The sequence below is a fragment of the Oreochromis niloticus genome, linkage group LG4 (assembly GCF_001858045.2).
Source record: "Oreochromis niloticus isolate F11D_XX linkage group LG4, O_niloticus_UMD_NMBU, whole genome shotgun sequence".
Lineage (NCBI taxonomy): Eukaryota > Metazoa > Chordata > Actinopteri > Cichliformes > Cichlidae > Oreochromis > Oreochromis niloticus.
Window position 1 is genome coordinate 30,606,058 of NC_031969.2, and position 18,062 is coordinate 30,624,119.

Genomic DNA, 18,062 nt, shown 5'->3' on the forward strand with positions numbered 1-18,062 from the left:
GAAAAGTAAATTCTTATGCATTTTACATCCCTGTTCTGTTCTTCTGTTATGTATTAGATTGTTTTTATAATTCATGGCAGCGCTGATGTTTCTCCACCAATCAATGGCCATTACCTCGATGAAGTGTGACAGAAAGTCAAACATTAATTGACTGCTCAACTCCATTGTGCAAATTTACTGTTAATTGATTCATTTTGTTAATGCTGATAAAATAGAAAATAGTGTATTTATTTTAACGTTTTAATTAACTGCATGGAGAAGAGTGTCAAATACAGCAACGTACAGATGATGCATGTCATTTTTTATCCTCTTTATGTTTTTATGTCGTGATTAAAAATCTGGATTTCGTGCTTTTGTAAAATGTTGTATGTACAGAAAATAAAAAGCGTTAAAACTGGTCAGTGTTTAATTTTGCTTTATAGGTTTTTTATCTTTTTTTTCTTTCAGATTGTGTCATTTAGTTGATTCGGCACACGTTTGTTTTGTGTTCATTTACTTTCTGTGTGTTTTGTATCATGTGCAAAGTAAAACCAAATCAAACAGAGAGCTTAAACGTGAGACCATTTTATTGTACTTTAAACTGATCAGGGAATATTACTGCATTACTCAGGTCATAGATAAATAACACAGAGAAGCCCCTATATCATATTACTCAAAGTGCATCATGTGCATTTAGTAAGGGAGGTCCATTCATGTCCAAAAAGAATAGACAAAATCATGAGTGATGTCTTGAATGTAATCCCGTTGCAGACCACAAACATGGCAGTCTTCTTCTTGGCCGAACAAGGAAATCCCCAAGTACAAAAATCTACTACAGAGTTTGATCTTTTGTGTGAATATTTGTAGAACCAGTTCCAGATTCTTCCAGTTTTCCACCTCTCTCCAACCACTGGTTTACCTGCAATGTTAAAGCCTCGGTCAGGTTTCATGTATTTTCCTCATTTCAGGCTGAAAACTGACCTAGTATGAAAATAATGTGCACTTTATTATTCTCTCACTGTTGCCATGTGAAACATATAACTCTATTTCTATTTTTTTATCTGACATTTCAATGCTGTCTCATTAATAAAAACTTTATTTCTATAGTGCCACCTTTTTAAAAAAGAAAAACAGAGTTTATCCAGTGCTTTAACAGAGAAGCAAAAACAATCATACAGAATATAAATAAGTATAAAAATAAAGAGATTTTGAGGCAATAAGATGATTAATCCTATTCTGAGTTACACAGAAGAGTCGCAATTAAAATCTCGCTGTAAAGCCAACACTTATCCATCAGTCATCACCGACACAAGCAGACATCTCAGTAATATTCAGCCAGAGACAGAGGAAAGGTGGTTAGAAATCAAACAGCTTCTTCCTGTAGCATAACAGGAGTTCCTCACTGAATGACTGTCTGGCCAGCCTCATGCAAAATAAATGAGAAAACAGACTGACTGAATGTATGTGTGCCGAGCTGCTCTCAGCGTGTCAGAGCTCACAGATCGCAGGAAGGTGTAAAACGCAAGTCTGACCTGAATCTCCAAACCGCTCGCTGTGCACAGCAGCTGCAGGTGGATCACATCCGCCTCTTGCCCTGTTACTCAATACCACAACATAAATACACAGTTGTGTGTGTGTGTGTGTGTGTGTGTGTGTGTGTGTGTGTGTGTGTGTAGACACAGAGACAGACATTAAACTTGGGTTTGTTTAGAAATGCCACAGATGCATGCAGTGGCCGACTGTTATTAACTCTCAGTGTGAACATGTTTAAAGCCCATTAGCATTTACATGTTTTAAAACCGTTTAAACTAGTTGGTAACACACAATAGTGCAGCTGTGTGCTTGTGCTTTTCTTTTTTCACTTAAAGGTTTTGTAAATTACTTCCAAAATGAACTGAAGCTCTTAAGAACGGCCAGAACTTTATGCCCAAAATATCGGTGTACCTGGGCTCCGCTTTCATGTATTAACCAATTTGTGCCACAAGATGGTGCAGTGAGTCAACCAGACCTGTCATTAGGAGCACCTTCTTAATTACGGTCAAAAGCTGAAGCCTTTCTAGGACATGGAAGTAGGGCTGAAAATAAAACTCAAAGGTTAAGAAAAAATATTTAGCACTGGTGAAATGCTGCCCCCTGGTGGAGTTTAAGGTAAGACTTGCACAGAGTGATTACAGAAAGTGCCAGTTTGTTGTTTATTAAGACACAGGAGCAGGAAAAAGTCTGCATTAACCCACTGAGTTTATATTAAAGAAACAGCCAGTGCAAATTTGCTTTAAATGGGAAATCTTTCAAATGACCAGTTCAAGAAAACAGAATATGGCAAAACAAAGTTGCACATAAGTAAATATCCCAAGTAAAATGAAGAAGTTCAATATATTAAATTCACTCAAATCTTTGCTCCAGTGGTCACAACCTTGTTGACTGCATGCTGTAGCCATAGTCAGACCACAGGACAACCAGCAGCACACCTCCGCCTGCCCGTACTGAGCTACCTGCCACAGTGGACATCTGAACAGTATGCTCCTCCAGGATTTTTACACCTTGCCAGATGTCACCAGTTTTCTCAATTAGTCCCTATTAGAGTTATTTGTTCCACTGCATTTGTTTTTAAAAAGTTAACTGGCATCTCCAGGAAATCAAAAAATTTTCCACATTTTTATCTAATGCTGGTGGCAGTTTGTTCAGAGAGTAATTTATATCCTGCCATGAAACAAGAGTGACATTACTAAAAGCAGAATATTAAAAATAATGATTAGGATCACCATTAGATAATGAATAACACTTCTGCTGATGAAGTATCTAAAGCCATTGCTCCGCCTATTGCCTCTATTCTGTATGCCCATCTCTAATGTTATGACACCGCCTTCCCGGCCTCTAAGAGCATTGTGCCTCACTACAGTGTTACAGTAGAAGATGTGGCAAGCCACACAGCCACACATTCTGGACAGTTGGAGATTGCGCACTAGGTCTGTGGAGGCGGCCAAGTCTGTGTGGACTGTGTGATACTGTCTGTAATCATTACTTGTTGTTTGTTGGGGTCTGCTGTTGAACTGAAGGTGGTTTATGAGCCGGACATGATTCGGATCATCTGTGGAGGCACTGCTGCTCTGGACCTGCTGATTGTTGAACTGGCTGTACTCGTTACTTGTTGTCTGTGGAGGTCTGTTGGGGTACAGCCTGTAAGGGTTACTTGTTGTCTGTTGAGGTCTGTTGGGGTACAGCCTGTAAGGGTTACTTGTTGTCTGTTGAGGTCTGTTGGGGTACAGCCTGTAAGGGTTACTTGTTGTCTCTGAAGGTCTGTTGTTGAAATAGTCCTGGCTATTTGATGGAACCTGATTGGAAGCTCAAAAGAAAGAAAACAAAAATTGACACTTACAAATGTTTTCATGAGTTTGTTTGCTGCCATTTCATGTTTTTATGTCGCAGAAATGTTACTTTTGAAGATGACAATATTTTGTCATTGCAAATTTTGCCAATTTTATGCTCCATAAACAAGTTGCTTAACATGCAGTTTCATTTGAATATGAAGGTTTTCAGTGTTGTATCTTAGTATATTTACCATCATCTGAACTGCTGTAGTCAAATGGGGAAGTTGGCATCTTCTTGGACATCTGGGTGTCTTCACGCTCCCTCTTTCCCATCGGGGCTGTAAGTGCAACTAGAAGAATTGATATCTCCTGTTAGAGAAGGAGTTTGATTGAGATCATTCTTAAGTCACATTTAAACATATATAATTAGTACAGCAAAGATATCCCAGCCCAGCATGTGTTTTTCCTTCAACTTGTAGGAAGTCCTCCAAGTTCTCCACAATCTCAAAGTCAGAGAAACCTTACACCAATCAGACATCATGTTATTCACCTACCTAATATTGTGTTGGTCCCTATTTTGCTAACAAAACAGCCCTAACCCACTGAGGAATAGAATAGAATAGAATAGAATAGAATAGAATAGAATAGACCCCTGAAGATGTTCTGTGGCATCTGGCACCATGATGTTAGCAACAGATTCTTTAAGTCCTGTAAGTCGGGCCTTTCTGTGTGGAGTTTGCATGTTCTCCACATGTTTGGACAGGTTTTCTCTCAGTACTCCAAAGACATGGAATTGGTGGGGTTCGTTTCTCTGTGTTAACTCTGCGTCAGAATGGATGAACTGAATTGAATTAAAATGGTAAATGCACTGGTTCTTATCTAGTTTTGTTCTACTCTGACCACTCAAAGCACTTTGCACACTTCTATCTTTCTATATAAGTGCTTTCTGTCTAACGTTCATACGCATTCATACACTGATGGATGAACTTGAGATAAACTTGGGGTTAGTATCATGCCCAAGGAGATTTGGCATGCAGACAGAAGCAGATTGGGATTGAACTTTCAACATTCCGATTAGAAGGTGACCTGAGCTACAGCCACTCCCGTAATTCATAACCTTCGAATGAGGTTTCTAAAAGAGATTCAGAGTCATTAGTAACACCTAAAGTGCTAACATACCACAATCAACCTGTCAAACAGGGAGTTCTTAGAATAGAATAGAATAGAATTCTACTTTATTGTCATTGCACATGCACAGGTACAGGGCAACGAAATGCAGTTTGCATCCATCCAGAAGTGCTTTAGTGATATAGATATATTACAATATATATTAGCAATAATATAGATATGTAAGTATATTACAGAAATGGGTATGTTATAATGTACACGGTATGAAGTATGTTATGAATATTCTATAAGTATGTACAGGCTGTAGTGAGTACAAGCTATGTACAGGCTATGAACAGGATATAAATATGAAATAAAAAACTATACAGAAATATGAGATATACAGTTATACAGAATGTGAACTATGCAAGTTATGAACAGTTGTAGGATTAAAAATTATTGTATGTACAGAATGATTATTTACACAGAACTATACAGTAGTGCAGTTAAGATAAGTGAGATATGTGGATAATTTCTACAGAGGCTATATAAAGTGCTAGTGCTAGGTTATGAGTGGTGGTTCAGTCCATGTTATTATTGTGTGTTTGAGGGTACAGTTGTCCATTGTGTGTGTCTGTAGGTGGTACTACTTACTTTCACCTTTAAAATACAAAAACACATATAAACAACACACACTTTTAGTTTAATATAGTTAACTAAAGTTCACATACTATTATCACATTGCATTGAAACTACTTCCTCCAAAGTAAACTGTCATGCAGTGCAGGTTAGGACCCAAATGCAGTTTTCATAGGTAAGAAGGAGTAACAAAAAACTAACCTTTTATTAAGGTCGAGGAGTAATCGACAACACCGGGCAGCGAATAGTAGAAATGAGAATAAAAAATAAGAAAACTTCCAAAAAGGATCACGAGGAGAACACAAGAGCACACAAACAGATACTGAAACAATGACTGACAGGCAGGGCAGGACTATGTAAGCACACACAAGGGACTTTCAGATAAAACAGAAAGTAAACAAACCACTAAATAGATATGACAATGGCATACGAGGAAACACTAGAGGAGGCTGGTCTTAAATACATAAAAAGACAAGGATATACCTTTAAATAACTCTTAACACTAACATTATCTGGATTATAAAATAACAAGAAGTAAACAGAAATGACTAAAGAGTCACAATGAACCCAAGCAGGAATGCCCAATAATAAACTCTGCAATGACAATAAAATCTAACCACAATCAACTAGAAGTAAAACAGAAATGAGGAACAGTACAGAGGCAGAGGCACAAATTAGGACAATCTTGAAAACATAAGATTTCTAAATAGAATTAGAAAGAAAACCTAACCTAAACTGAAAGCAAAGACTGAAGTCTCCATGATAGAAACAATCGGTAAGGTGCATACCATGCAGGTGTTTTACTCATCACATGAGTCAGTGGTGCATACCTATCATTCTCTGATTATGCCAACAAAGCTGAACTAAAACCTTCTCGTATGCATGCACGTTATTATGATAACTTCAGCACATGTGCAGGAGGAGTACAGGACTAAACGGCTCTAACATGTTCCTCCAAACGGCTGCTGAGTGTAAAGTCATTGTAGTGCAGCCATCCCCAAAGACAAGAGTGCTGCGGCCCACTTCAAAACCAGAAAGACCATCTCTGATCAGTAAGTCTGGTTTCTGTTGTTGCCTTGAAGCCTGGCGTTTCTGTGTGTGAGACAGTGGAGGAGATTCTGTTCCTGTTCATGTGTGATTGGCACTCTGGATTCATTGCCTTTCCTTTCCAAAAACCTTGTAAATAGTGATGGGCCAACCGAGCCTTCGTAAAACACTGAAAAATTGAAACCATTTGTGCCGCAATAGTGTCGAGGCTTCGAAACAATCTGAAACCCATCTCCACAGTGACACCTGCTGGCCAATTTGGGAATTGCCACATCTTGATGGTGCCGTTCTGTCAAACGATGACAGAGAACGTGTTGGCCCTGCACATTTCCAAATAAAGCAACTTATTATATCCGACTGTCAATAATTGTGGACAGCACATGTTGTGGAGAAATCTCCGTACAAACTCAAACAATTGAGACTGTAATGATCACTTTGCTTCAGGAAAAAAATTCTCGCTCTGTTAACCTTCATGTTGCTCAGAATAAACCAATAACATAGTAAAACATTCTGAGAAATAACTCCTGGGTTTATTGCAATAACCAACTGTTTTTGGGATCAGTCAGCTTTGTTTTGTTTGTTTTGCTCACACCCCTCAATGCTTGGATGTGTTTGGCTGATGTTTAAGTTTTCTGGGAGTTCATGTCATCAGGTTTGTTCTACACACCGTTAAGCAAAGCTAGAAGCTGGCATTGCATTGGGCTTTAATTTTAATTAATCTAAAAATTTATATTTAAATGAAAAAGGAGAATGTGTTTTCCTTCTTTATAAAAAAAAATAGCATTGATTATATTTTGGTGTGCTAATTGTCATCAATTTTAACAGTCCACCTCATGCATACACTTTTAAATCATTCTCTGCTGAGCGACCTCTGAAATATGAAGAAACTTTCCTTAACTTTACACTGCTGTGGATGCTGTATCTTACAACGCTGGCATGATGTTTACTGTGAGTCTGGGGTTTTGGTTATAGTGAACCTGCCTCGTGTTGTTTATGAGATATTCTCACCAGAAGCATCAGTGACAATAAAAAAAGGAAACACTCATCTGTCATGAAAGGGTGTTAAGAAATAGATGACCTGTAATTAATGATTACTAATAATTTGTTTTCTAGCTTTTATTTTCTATAGTACAAATATATTCTTTATGGAGGTGCAGTATGTGAATAACAGGTTGTAGTCAGGATGACATCACCTGATACATGTTTTTATAGGCAGCAGACATGTATATTGACATATGGGTCTCTTGTGGGGCCTCCTTACTGTGGGGCACATCCAAAATGCATCACCTAGGTGCTGCCCTGGAGACATCCTGGCCAAATGCCCAAAGGACCTCATCCTGTCGCTGTGGAGAATTACCACAGAGAACAAGTAGTTATGGAACAAATGTCCATTTGCAGTACCGCCTACGGCACCATATACAGCATATGCATAGTACAGTACTGGTGTGTATTGTAAAATATTGCTGTACTGGCTAATTACACCATAAGGCACAGAAAAACTAATTGTTGCATAGTTGGCATCAATGGGTTCACACCCATTTTGCAAAAATGTGAAAGAGCAAGAGAGATAGATGTATATCCTCCAGCATGTCTCTCCATCATCTCAGCATTTCTGAAAAGGTGCTCGTTTTACACAGTTAAATGTAAAATAAGTAAATATTTGCAGAATTACAATTCAATTTATAAGGAAAATGGATAATGTATTAAAAATTTGGCCTTTGGGTGACAAGATAGAACCATTCAAATGAAAAATGTACTGGAATTTTTATGTAGCTGTATAATGTGAATATATATTCATCCAGTAAAATGTAGGACTCTCTGAAAGTCTTTTTGACTTGGTGCCTCCTACCTCTGAGTCCCCATGCAAGTTTGTTCTACACATAAGAAGAAATTCTTTTTAAGGGTTTGTTCTCTTTGGCTCTACCTTCTTAGATTTAACTAATTCAGATACAGACTCTATCTGTGATGTTCACTTGTCTGCTAACAAATGACCAGCTCAGATTATGCATACTGGTGATGCATTTGCTTCATAAATCATGACATGCTGCTCTCCCCTACATAAACTGCTATTATGAGTTCATTACTGTGTATTTAGTTGCTATCAGATCAATACCAAATTTTACAGTCTCGAGTTGCTTCCAAATGATAGAGTGCCTCATCCTGTCTTTAAGGCTGAGCCTGGGCAGTCTCATTCTTTCAGGTATGTGTATTTACATGGAGGTATTCTGCTGTAACTTATCATCTATGTATTTCAAAATACTCCCATAAACAAAAACGAATGTAAACATGGATTATCAGCCACCAAAGCAGCTGCCGCTCCTTTAATTTATTGATTAATTGATGAATTGTTGCAGAAATTGAACACAGAACCTTTGGTGACAATTACTGCACTAATATAAATACTCTTAAATCTACCGAAAACAACAATAATGTCTTTACAAACAGTTTAAATGAACCATAGCAGTATTTAATAAAGGTTAAAGATGGAGATGAGATGAAGTGAAGCCTTTTTATTTAGTAAGTCCTGATGTAGCTGCAAGGCAATTTCCTGCCACTAGATGGCGATCTTTGTACATAAATTGGCCACAACTGGAGGAGTGACGCTTCAGATTTAGCAATTTCATGGGCATCATTTTTAATTATTTCCAGGACACACAAACCTATAATTTACATTTAAAAATAACAGCATTTAAAATTACAGGTTCAACAGGCAGGTGAAACTCTAACCTTTCTCACAAATTAGAATTCATAGAGATTAAATAACCTTATATCCTGTACTCTTTAGAGAATGTTTGCTATATTAATATTGTTCCCTCATTTCACAACATAAACATCTATTTTTCAGTAATATTCCTTAGTTAATTATTTACTCATTAACGTTGCCAAAACGTCTCCAAAGTTCATTAAAGTTTTTTTTTTTTTTAATGAATTTCGTTATATAACTTAGTTATATCACCTTGTTTCGCTAATCTGTTTGTTGGACCCAGTAAAACAAGAGACCAAAAATAACGTTTTGTTTTTGTTTTTCAAATATTGCTATTAGATTTTTAAAAATATGAAAGGCCACTCCTATTTGCATATATAAGTGTAGTGGAGTTACCAGGACAATGAGCATGAGATTCTGTATACCTGTCTCTATACATTTGTGGGGACCGATCCTGATTTAAAACCAAGCTAGTGAGACAACGTTTCTGTTTTTCACTTTCAGGCGCTTGTTTAAGGGTTTAGTCGTGGTTTTAGTGCTTACGTTAATGTCAGGTTAATAGTATTATGCAAGTAGTATGATGAGACTAAACGCTAGCTAACTAATTAGCCTAAAGGAACTGAGACTCCGCTTTAGGTGCCCACAGGTCCTCACAAAGATAGGACAGTCGTGTTTGAACTGTGATTAGCTCCGCCCCCTCGCTCCTTACCGTGACGCCGCGGTGACGTGTTGCTGTAGTGGCTCGTGCAGCAGCAGGTAGTTTCATTCAGTCCGCTTCAGAATTCCGGACGGAGTTAACGGCTTTCTTATCATGGACCGGGCTTTAACTTCACCCGTTTTACAGCTCAGAAACGGATAAAAAGCAACGTAAGCGTCTGGTTTTTTTGTATTTCCTCCTTAACTTCGGCTCCAGTTTGGATTTTACCCTCCAGCGGTCCGATTTTAGCAGCTTGAAGTTGGTTCTCCTTCAACATATGTGGGAATGTGAACTTCTCTCATGGATGCCGACACACTGTTGGAGTACTTACACACCTTTTACTGATTTTCTGGGAGTCGAAATTGTGGACTACGCTCGCTTCTTATCGTGAAAACTGGCTGTGAATAAAGCCATGTTCGCCGTGTTTATGTAGAAGCTGAAAAAAACGTTAAAATAATGATTTCGGAGGAGAGAAGCAGCCACGTAAATAAACAAACCCTGAACTTTCCCGTGGGTTTACTCATCCGCTCTCCCAAAAGGCGCCTGGCCAAACTGGGAAGAAAACCCAGCAATGGATCTGTCCAGTAAGTGTCTACATGCTTTAATCGAATCTACTTTAATTAGTTTTATTTACATAGCGCCACTTTACTACAGCAGTAATCTTACAGTGTAGAATACTGCAGAGTAACCCCAACCTACGATAAATGCTATTGGCAACAGTGGGGAACAAGAACTCCCCTGTTTTCTACCTCCAGTAGAAACATAAAGGTTTATAATTGCAGCAGCATTCGTTTTAGAAGATGTAATCGTTTTAAGTATACGCATTAGCCAGCTCCAGTTATAACTTTGCACATTAAGACATAATTTATATTGCTGTATCTGCATTTTATACCAGTACACCAATAAATTAAGTGATTTAATGTTGAGATGCATGTAAAGATGTGCATGATTAATGCTTGTAATGATGATGATAATAATAATATTAGAAATTAAGACTATGGGGAAAATATTGTTAATAAGTTAACATTTAATTTCATTTACGTTGCGTTTAACTTTATTTTGAGCTGCTGTACTAAAGGATAAATGAGTTATATCTGATCTTAGTAGACCTATAATGAGAAAAAAAAAGAAGTTATAGCTTTAATTGAAACTATATTAATTAATGGAGTAATTACACAGCCTTAGTAATGACTTTTTATATGTTAGCTGTATTTCGGCCCATGTTTTCTTTTCAGTTAGATTTTATGACTGTATTTCTGCTTGGTTTTTGATTTTTTTAGAAATGCTAGAAATGAGAATAACATAGTTGTCTATTCATTAAGGTAACATAATGACTTATGTAAAGGTTTAAATAGGTTCACAGAGACCAAACAATTAGCTGATAAGTTTAGATCACCGTAAAAACAAAATACTGGTTTGTTTTAGTTCTAAATTTGGGTCTGAAGTGAAGAACTTTAGGCAGATCATGGTTCATGTGCAGGATGTTTTAGTGCTCTGTCCTCTCACTCCAATCAGGTCCAACAACTCGAACAGCACTGTCCGCTCTGCTGAGAGCGTTGGCGTCCGGCAGCCAGCCAAGAGCAAAATCCGCCGCCACAACAACAGGTTTTCCACTGTGTTCAACCAAAGCCCCGACCTGAGAGACGGTGGACGGCATGTCCAGGTGGCGAGTGGTAGTGGCGGAAGCTTGTCTGGAGACCTCCAGGCTGTGGACGACCCAGCTGAGCTATCCAGCCAAATGTCCATTCCTGGTATCTTGAAGATCTTTGGCAGTGACATCTGCCAGGGGACCAACTACAAGAGTGTGCTGGCTACCACTCAGTCCAGTGCAAAGGAGCTGGTGAAGCAGGCCTTGGAAAGGTAAGAGATTTTCTCTTGGTCCTAAAACATATTGTTGAGTCCTTGCAATAAGATTTATTCCTAAAATAAGTAAAGTAGTAAGTAAATGAAGTAGTGCTACTTTTAGGTCAAACTAGATTTTAACATGTGAGAATTTACTGCTTTTGTCTATTTGATCTAATTGTAAATTGAGTGTGTTTGGATTTTGAGCCGTTGTTGAGGACAAAAAGAGGAAAACTTAGAAATCAGAAACATTTATGACTGCTTCAGTGTGAAAAACAACTTCCAGACCTACTGCTAATGCTTAATTTCTCTGTTTTTTTTCTCTTCAGATACTGTCTGGAAAAAGAAGACCCCAACAACTACGTGCTGTGCGACGTGATTGGCCAGACGGGGGCTGATAACCAGTGGAAGAGAGAGTGCTTTAGGGTTGTGGGTGACAGCGAGAGGCCCCTGATGCTGCAGTCGCTGTGGAAGCCCAAGGATGGCTTCTCCAGGCGTTTTGAAATCCAGCTGCGGGCAAGCGTCGAAGAGCAAAGTTTAAAGGATAGGGACACAATCACAGCAGGTATGAATGGCGCCTAACACCTGCACAGTGACCCTAACATCCTCCCACTGGGGTTATCAATCACTCAGCCTTAGCCTTGGCAGCCTTAGATGTTTCTTATTGCTGGGTTTCATTGTGCCTCTTATCACTGGTTCAAACAGACATGCAGGAGAGGTCAGGAGGAAACAAAAGCTGCCTTGCTCTTATCTTTGCTTTAATTCAAGGGTCCATAAGATCCTCGCAAAGCATCAAGGCACAACGTGGCTCTTCCCACCAGGCCTATAGCTGCTGTGTTTTTCTTTCTGTCAGAGCTGACTTCCTGCACTCTGGGGGCTGAGCGGCCTTGTTGACTTTGGCTCACGTTTGTTGTGGTCCTTTTCAGCGCTGGACCGACACTCTGACGGCTTTTTAATCAGGATTGGTCTGATAGCACGAAGCTTAAATTACAGATAACCTTAATTATAATTTGATTTCTACTGAAGGTTTTCTTCATTTTTTAAAATGACGGGTTTTGAGCTGATTCTACATTTCAAAAAAAGGTACAGTGTTTATTCGTTGTTAGAGTTCCAGTTTCATTTTCAGATTGAGTTTTCTCATTTATTAGTTTAAGAATGTTTAGGGGTTTTTTCTTAGTTTATTTTAGCTGTCAGGAAACTGGTTGGTATTTGTCAGATTTTAAGATTTCAGAAGTTTAGTACATACACACACAGTCACAGGTTTCATTATAGGGTAGACCAAACTAACAAAGACTAAAATTAAAGACAGATTTTTTTTTTTCCTGAATGCAGAGTTTTTGTTAGATTCTGTGTTGTTCTCTGAGCCGGTAATTTGTTGGTGATTAATAGACTCCATTTCTAAGCTAGCATTAGTTAGTGTTGCTTTGCTTTCAGTTTTCATGGAAAAATTCATGCAGGGTCATTCACATAGAGCAGTTGAGAAGCTGTTGGTGGCACATGAGAGTGTCGGGTGACTACAAAAATTGTTTAATGCATAAAAGACTCATCTAAGTCACATTCAGATATCAGCATTCAGAGTTCTCTATCTGTGCAGCTCTGCACTGGTTCTCATGGCTCTGTGATCCACCCTCCCCTTCCTCCTCTCTGACCGGGGGAAAGCTGCCTTTTACCTCCATGGGGTTTTTAGGCATCAAGCCCAGCCTGTCACAGCAGTGCTGAACAATGTGGAAAACACCCATTTCCACAGCTGATAAGGGCAGCGGAGCACCGGGTGTGAAGCCGGACTCTGTGGACATTCCACCACGCTTAATGGCTCCCAACGAGCTGAATAGTGTTTGTGTTACGTCAGGCCGACAGAGCGGCTGCTGGTATCTGATAGAGGTGGTCACATCTCACCTTCCCTGCACATTTCCCCCCTTTTTCCTCTGGTTATGTTGCATTTGAACTGAAGCCAGAGCAGAAAAGTGTTATGCTGGAGTCAGCTCCGATGACCGGAGTAATTTCGGGAGGAATTCTGTTTATCGTAAAGATAACTTTAAAAACACGAGAGGTAGTTCTTCTGTTTTTCCTGGCACTGACTCAAAGTTTGTGTAAAGCCGAATGATTAACAGAGGCCAGAAATTTGAGAAGTGTAGTCTTCTGCTGGAGAGTAACCCCAAATTTCTGAGTTTGAATTAGTTATTTTTTAATTAAGTGACATGCGGCATCTGGACATCTGGAGCATCAAACACTCTGTGTTGCTCTATTTTAGTATATTTTGTTTGATCTATATGATCTTCTTTATTGCTGTTTATTTAATGAAGTAGATGTTATGAACTAAATTATACAAAAACCTAAGTAACATAAGCTGTAGTCAGGCTAGTATTACCTGTGAACTACTACTAATTTGTAATAATCACAAAAGTCATCTTTGACCTTAACCCTGTGCAATTCTGCCTGGAATCTGTCAGTTAGAAATATCACTGCGGCGCACCTGAGATTGATTAACTGAGATTAAGTAGACCACAAGAAAAGGAGCTGCCGGATGTTTGTAGATAATGAAGATCCTGATAAACTAAGAAGTCCTTGTTCTCTGTGGATTTTATGTTAGATCATTTTTTTCTAAGAAACTGACAAGCAGTCCAGCATCATCAGCATAGAGTGTGAACAAGTTACTGCACCAAGCTTTGGAAACTTTTTATAGTAAGAAGATAAAGATTTTTTTAAAAGTCCGAAATGAGTCGTGAAACATACTCAGGTGTCAACACTCGGTGACATAGCATCTCTTTGTCCATCCAGGGATCAATGCTCAGGCTCGTAAGCTGCAGAAGACCCGCTCCAGAGTGACCTCCCTGTTTGTGGACAGCAGCGGGGAGGACGCAGATGGACTCGGCATCTGGAGGAGCCTCAGCGAGATGGATTTGTCCGCGATGGGTAAGGAGGCTAGCAAGGCCCAACAGAGTGCGCTCAGAGAGGATCCCGAGGCTGAGGCCGACAAGGAAGTGCTGCGTCTTGGCATGGAAAAGGAGGAGACTGAGAGCAGCGATGATAACACAACCCAGTACTCCATCCACCCACCCTTTGACTTCCCTTATTTCCTCCTGCTGCAGGGCTACAGCCACAGACAGGTGAGTGGCAGAGGAGCTATTCTTCACTTTATCTCCAGGTGACTTACAGGTGAACAGACCAACTTAAGGTTATCTGTATATAACTATAATTACCTTAAGCAGATGAGACCTTTCTGAACTCCAAAGTTTCAGATAATGAGGTCACTGTAGAAAGCAGTTATCCCTGTGAGCTCAGAGCCCAGACTTCAGCCTGCTCTAAACACTCAGTTTCAGTTAGTTTTTTTCATACTCTGGGCTTTGTATGATGTCACATAGAGGATAAGCCTAATTTGGTCAACTCAGGGAACGAAGTCCCACCCACTTGCTTGTTTGTGAGTGGTAGCTAATCACATGAAAGTTAGTCTAAAGTTGGAGAAGCTAAAACGGCTTGTTTGGATTGAGGTTGAACTGAGTGGCCTGCACAAAACCCAGTGTGAGAGAAATAAGGATTTTATTTTATTATTTTTTTTACCTGCAAAACTGCTCTGGTATAGTCAAAGAACAAAAATATGGATCTGGAAATGAGGAGAATGATGTGCTGCTGTAATATCAGCTACAGGTGGGTGCTGTTGTTCTCTTACAGTGCTGTTTTCAGCCTGGTCATATTTAACCAAATTATTGCCAATAATAGTATCTGACGTTTAAAGCTGACCTACAGATGAGTGAAAACTTATAATGAAGCAGATTTGCAGGCAGTGTCTGAACTCCTTTTTTGACATTTTAAAGACTTGAAGTTAATTTTTATTGTAAAGTTTTAGTTAAGTATAATAAACCTGGTTCTGTGAAGACCTCTTATTGCCCTTGAGTGTCTCCTGTGAGCGTGTAAGCAAACAAGCTTAAAAGAGACAAGAGGAAGAGAAACATATAGTGGCGAACTGAGCTTGTTATGTAACTCAAGGAGAAAATCCCTCAGTCAGAGAGTCAGACAGGGCGGAATCACTGCTACACAGGTGTGTTAGGACCAGGTGATCCTGTTCGGGCTCAGGGCGAGCCCTGTGTCATCATGTGTCAATGAAAGGATGAAGAACAGAGTGCTCAACCTTCTGCCAGAAGGAAACCTGCTTAGGATCTTTGGAAGAACAAAGAGGCAGTCCTGATTAGGAGGATAAACTGTAGCGTGTAAACACTGCTGTGCTGTAATCAACATACCAGTGTACCTGACCTCTGTTTCAAACTGTCCTTACTTCCAAAATCTGTCCTTGTCAACATCGCCTGTTTAAAGATCTCTTTTGCGCAGTAAACCAAAGAGCACTCTGTGGCTTTAGCCCAGGAACAGGAAGCTCTTTCTCGCAGTGTTTTTATCCCCGCTGCTGGGGATTGCTGACTGAGCAGGATGCTGGGAGCACGGCGGCACACTGAGAGCTGCAGCCGACCTAATCTTACTCTGCAACAATGGGTCGACCCAAAGCCAAAGCAAAGGAACGAGGCGGGTCTGTGGTGGACCAGCGGTCATGCAACAGGAACTGAAAGCTGATTTTTGGGTTGTTTTTTGAAACTGTGTTGTTGGAGACCAAAGAAACAAAACTGAATTTGGCTTGCCCTGTCATTTATTTCAGTGGAGAAAGAGTTCTGATGCTGAGCCACAACTTCTGTGGTGGAACGATGCCCATCAAGTTTTTATTGTTTTTGAATGAGCCGTGTTTTTACAATAAGCAAGCCTGAGTATGTTTCAGTCAGGATGGTGGAGTCTGCGTATGCTTGACTGGTGGAATATTGGTTGATACCATTACCCATTACAGCAATGCACCCCAGTTATTAATCATTTTGTCTTTATATCTTAAAAGTAACAAAAAAGGTCTTTAACACCATCTGATATGAATGCTGTTGTAGCCCTGCCTTCATGCTGAGGCTGCTTGGCTTTAGGCAGCAGAGATGATAGGCTATCATTGCCTGAGTAATAGTCTTAACGTGGTGACCCTGAGCTCCTGGTCCTCACCGTCTCGCTCATAAGCCCTTCCATTCCTGTCCCGCCTCACTCTGCCAGTTCAAGTTGTACTTTTACCAGCTGATCCTACTGCTGCTTGCACGCACACTCCTGGTTTATTTCCAGAGTGTTACACAAGGAAATCAATCCCAGGCTTCCCGCTGACTGCTACTTTGAACGAATGTTTGCTTGAAGAATGGAATTGCATTAGAGGAAGAATATGAGGCCGCAAAATGAAAGCTTGTGTTGTTGCTGTCATGGAAGACACAGCAGGAAGTCGTCGCTGGTGGTACAGAGTCCAACAGCATGAGCATTTCACTCGCAAAGAGCTGACAACAGCAGCGCTCTTTACTGTAATCACAGCCAAAACCTGTGCAGATAAACGGATAATAAGAGTCTTTTTACTGCTTTCCATCCAACATCAGTTTTCTGTGTACAAGTGGGATTTAAGGAAAAGCTAAAACTGTTGGACTCTTATTGGCAGTTCCACAAACGAGTTACAAATCACTTCCTGTGCCCAATAGGTGGCATTAGAGAACACCCACTACTCCTATGTCTTGATCAGAACCCAGAGTGACAAAGTCATGAATGTAAAGTTTGTGCCAGATTGGATAAAGTATATTTGAGTTACAACAAGAAGTTGAGTTACAACCTCTTGTGCCATAGAAGTTGTAACCCTTCACAGTAAAATATTGCCAAGTTAGAACTTACCAAAGATCACATCAGGAAGAGTTGGGGGGCGCTTACCAGCGTAAGCAGGAGATATTACAATGGAAACCGAAGCAGTTGATCTGCCAGCTTTGCAGCTGGATTTATTGTGCGAAACATTTGATACAAATGTCTTTTTTTTGGCAGGATTTCGTCATCTATCTCATGAGTGGGACCACCACCATCTTTGGCTGCTGCAGGGAGCATCACACTGGAGAAGATGAGGAGAGGCTGAAGGTGGACATCCTCCTGTTTGCTCCAGATGTGTTACCACAGCACTGCTGTGTCAGACGACTGGACTCTAACAGCCAAACTTCCACAGGAGGAGAGCACAGAAAGACGCTGACGATGCTGAAGCCCCTTCATGGAGCTCCTGTGACCCGAAATGGTTTACTCCTTAAAGAGGAGGTTGAACTGAATCCAGGCGATTTGGTTGGCTTGGGGAAACACTACTTGTTCATGTTTAAGGATCCTACAAGCACACCAGGATCACTTCACGCTCCTCCTTGGATGACCAGACTCTGCCCAAACTCTGACTCAAGGACCTCTTGTTTGTCATGCGGCTCCTTGGTGGCTGGAAAAAAGCTCCAGAGGAAGCTTTTACCTCCTCGTTGGAGAGACCTGGAGGGCACTGAGGCTTCGCTGAGCTATGAACTCGACCAGGAGGAAAAAGTCCTACAACAGATCCTGGACATGTTGGACCCCAATGGGAATGAACCAAAGCTGACACCAGCTTTCCTGCTGAGTCTCTGCATCCAGCACTCATCCTCCACGTTTGAGCTGACGCATTTCAGACAGCTGCTGCTTCGGCTATCCAATCAGATCCAGCTCATTACGTGGGTAAGGAAAAAAACTCAGCAGCACGTTAAATTTCATGACCAAAGCATTATTTGGCAGTTGGGTTGGGTTTTTTTGCTTGGGGTTAGGGTTATCAAATGTGAGAGTGATAATAAGGTTAAGGTTAAAAATCTAACAGATCTGATACTAAAAAGAAGATAAGGAAAAAGTTTGAAAGTCTGTT

At 40.1% G+C, this 18,062-nt stretch overlaps 2 protein-coding genes across 8 annotated transcripts in view; one reads left to right on the plus strand and one right to left on the minus strand.

Moving 5' to 3' along the window:
* Positions 1-548: 548 nt before the first annotated feature.
* LOC102076638 (uncharacterized) lies at positions 549-14,135 on the minus strand. 7 transcript variants are annotated; one of them, XR_003219693.1, is made up of 4 exons: positions 9,494-9,559; positions 3,539-3,656; positions 1,512-3,322; positions 549-898 (listed from the first exon to the last, which is right to left on the minus strand). XR_003219693.1 is itself a non-coding variant. In XM_025906429.1 (4 exons), exons 1-4 carry the CDS (start codon positions 9,548-9,550, stop codon positions 663-665), a joined length of 732 nt encoding a protein of 243 aa, XP_025762214.1. In that variant the 5' UTR covers positions 9,551-9,559; the 3' UTR covers positions 549-662. The 7 variants fall into 7 exon arrangements, 2 of the variants coding, with proteins under 2 accessions (XP_025762214.1, XP_025762213.1); XM_025906429.1 differs by having other exon boundaries at positions 3,002-3,322; XR_002061808.2 differs by lacking the exon at positions 9,494-9,559 and adding an exon at positions 14,057-14,135 and having other exon boundaries at positions 549-3,322; positions 3,539-3,637.
* Positions 9,555-18,062, plus strand: part of radil2a (Ras association and DIL domains 2a) — a 28,640-nt gene continuing 20,132 nt past the window's right edge. Inside the window, exons 1-5 of the mRNA XM_003442506.5 lie at positions 9,555-10,065; positions 10,997-11,341; positions 11,653-11,888; positions 14,102-14,430; positions 17,189-17,881. Of these exons, the coding sequence (XP_003442554.2) occupies positions 9,938-10,065; positions 10,997-11,341; positions 11,653-11,888; positions 14,102-14,430; positions 17,189-17,881 (1,731 nt within the window). The 5' untranslated portion in view covers positions 9,555-9,937. The remainder of the gene's footprint in view (positions 10,066-10,996; positions 11,342-11,652; positions 11,889-14,101; positions 14,431-17,188; positions 17,882-18,062) is intronic.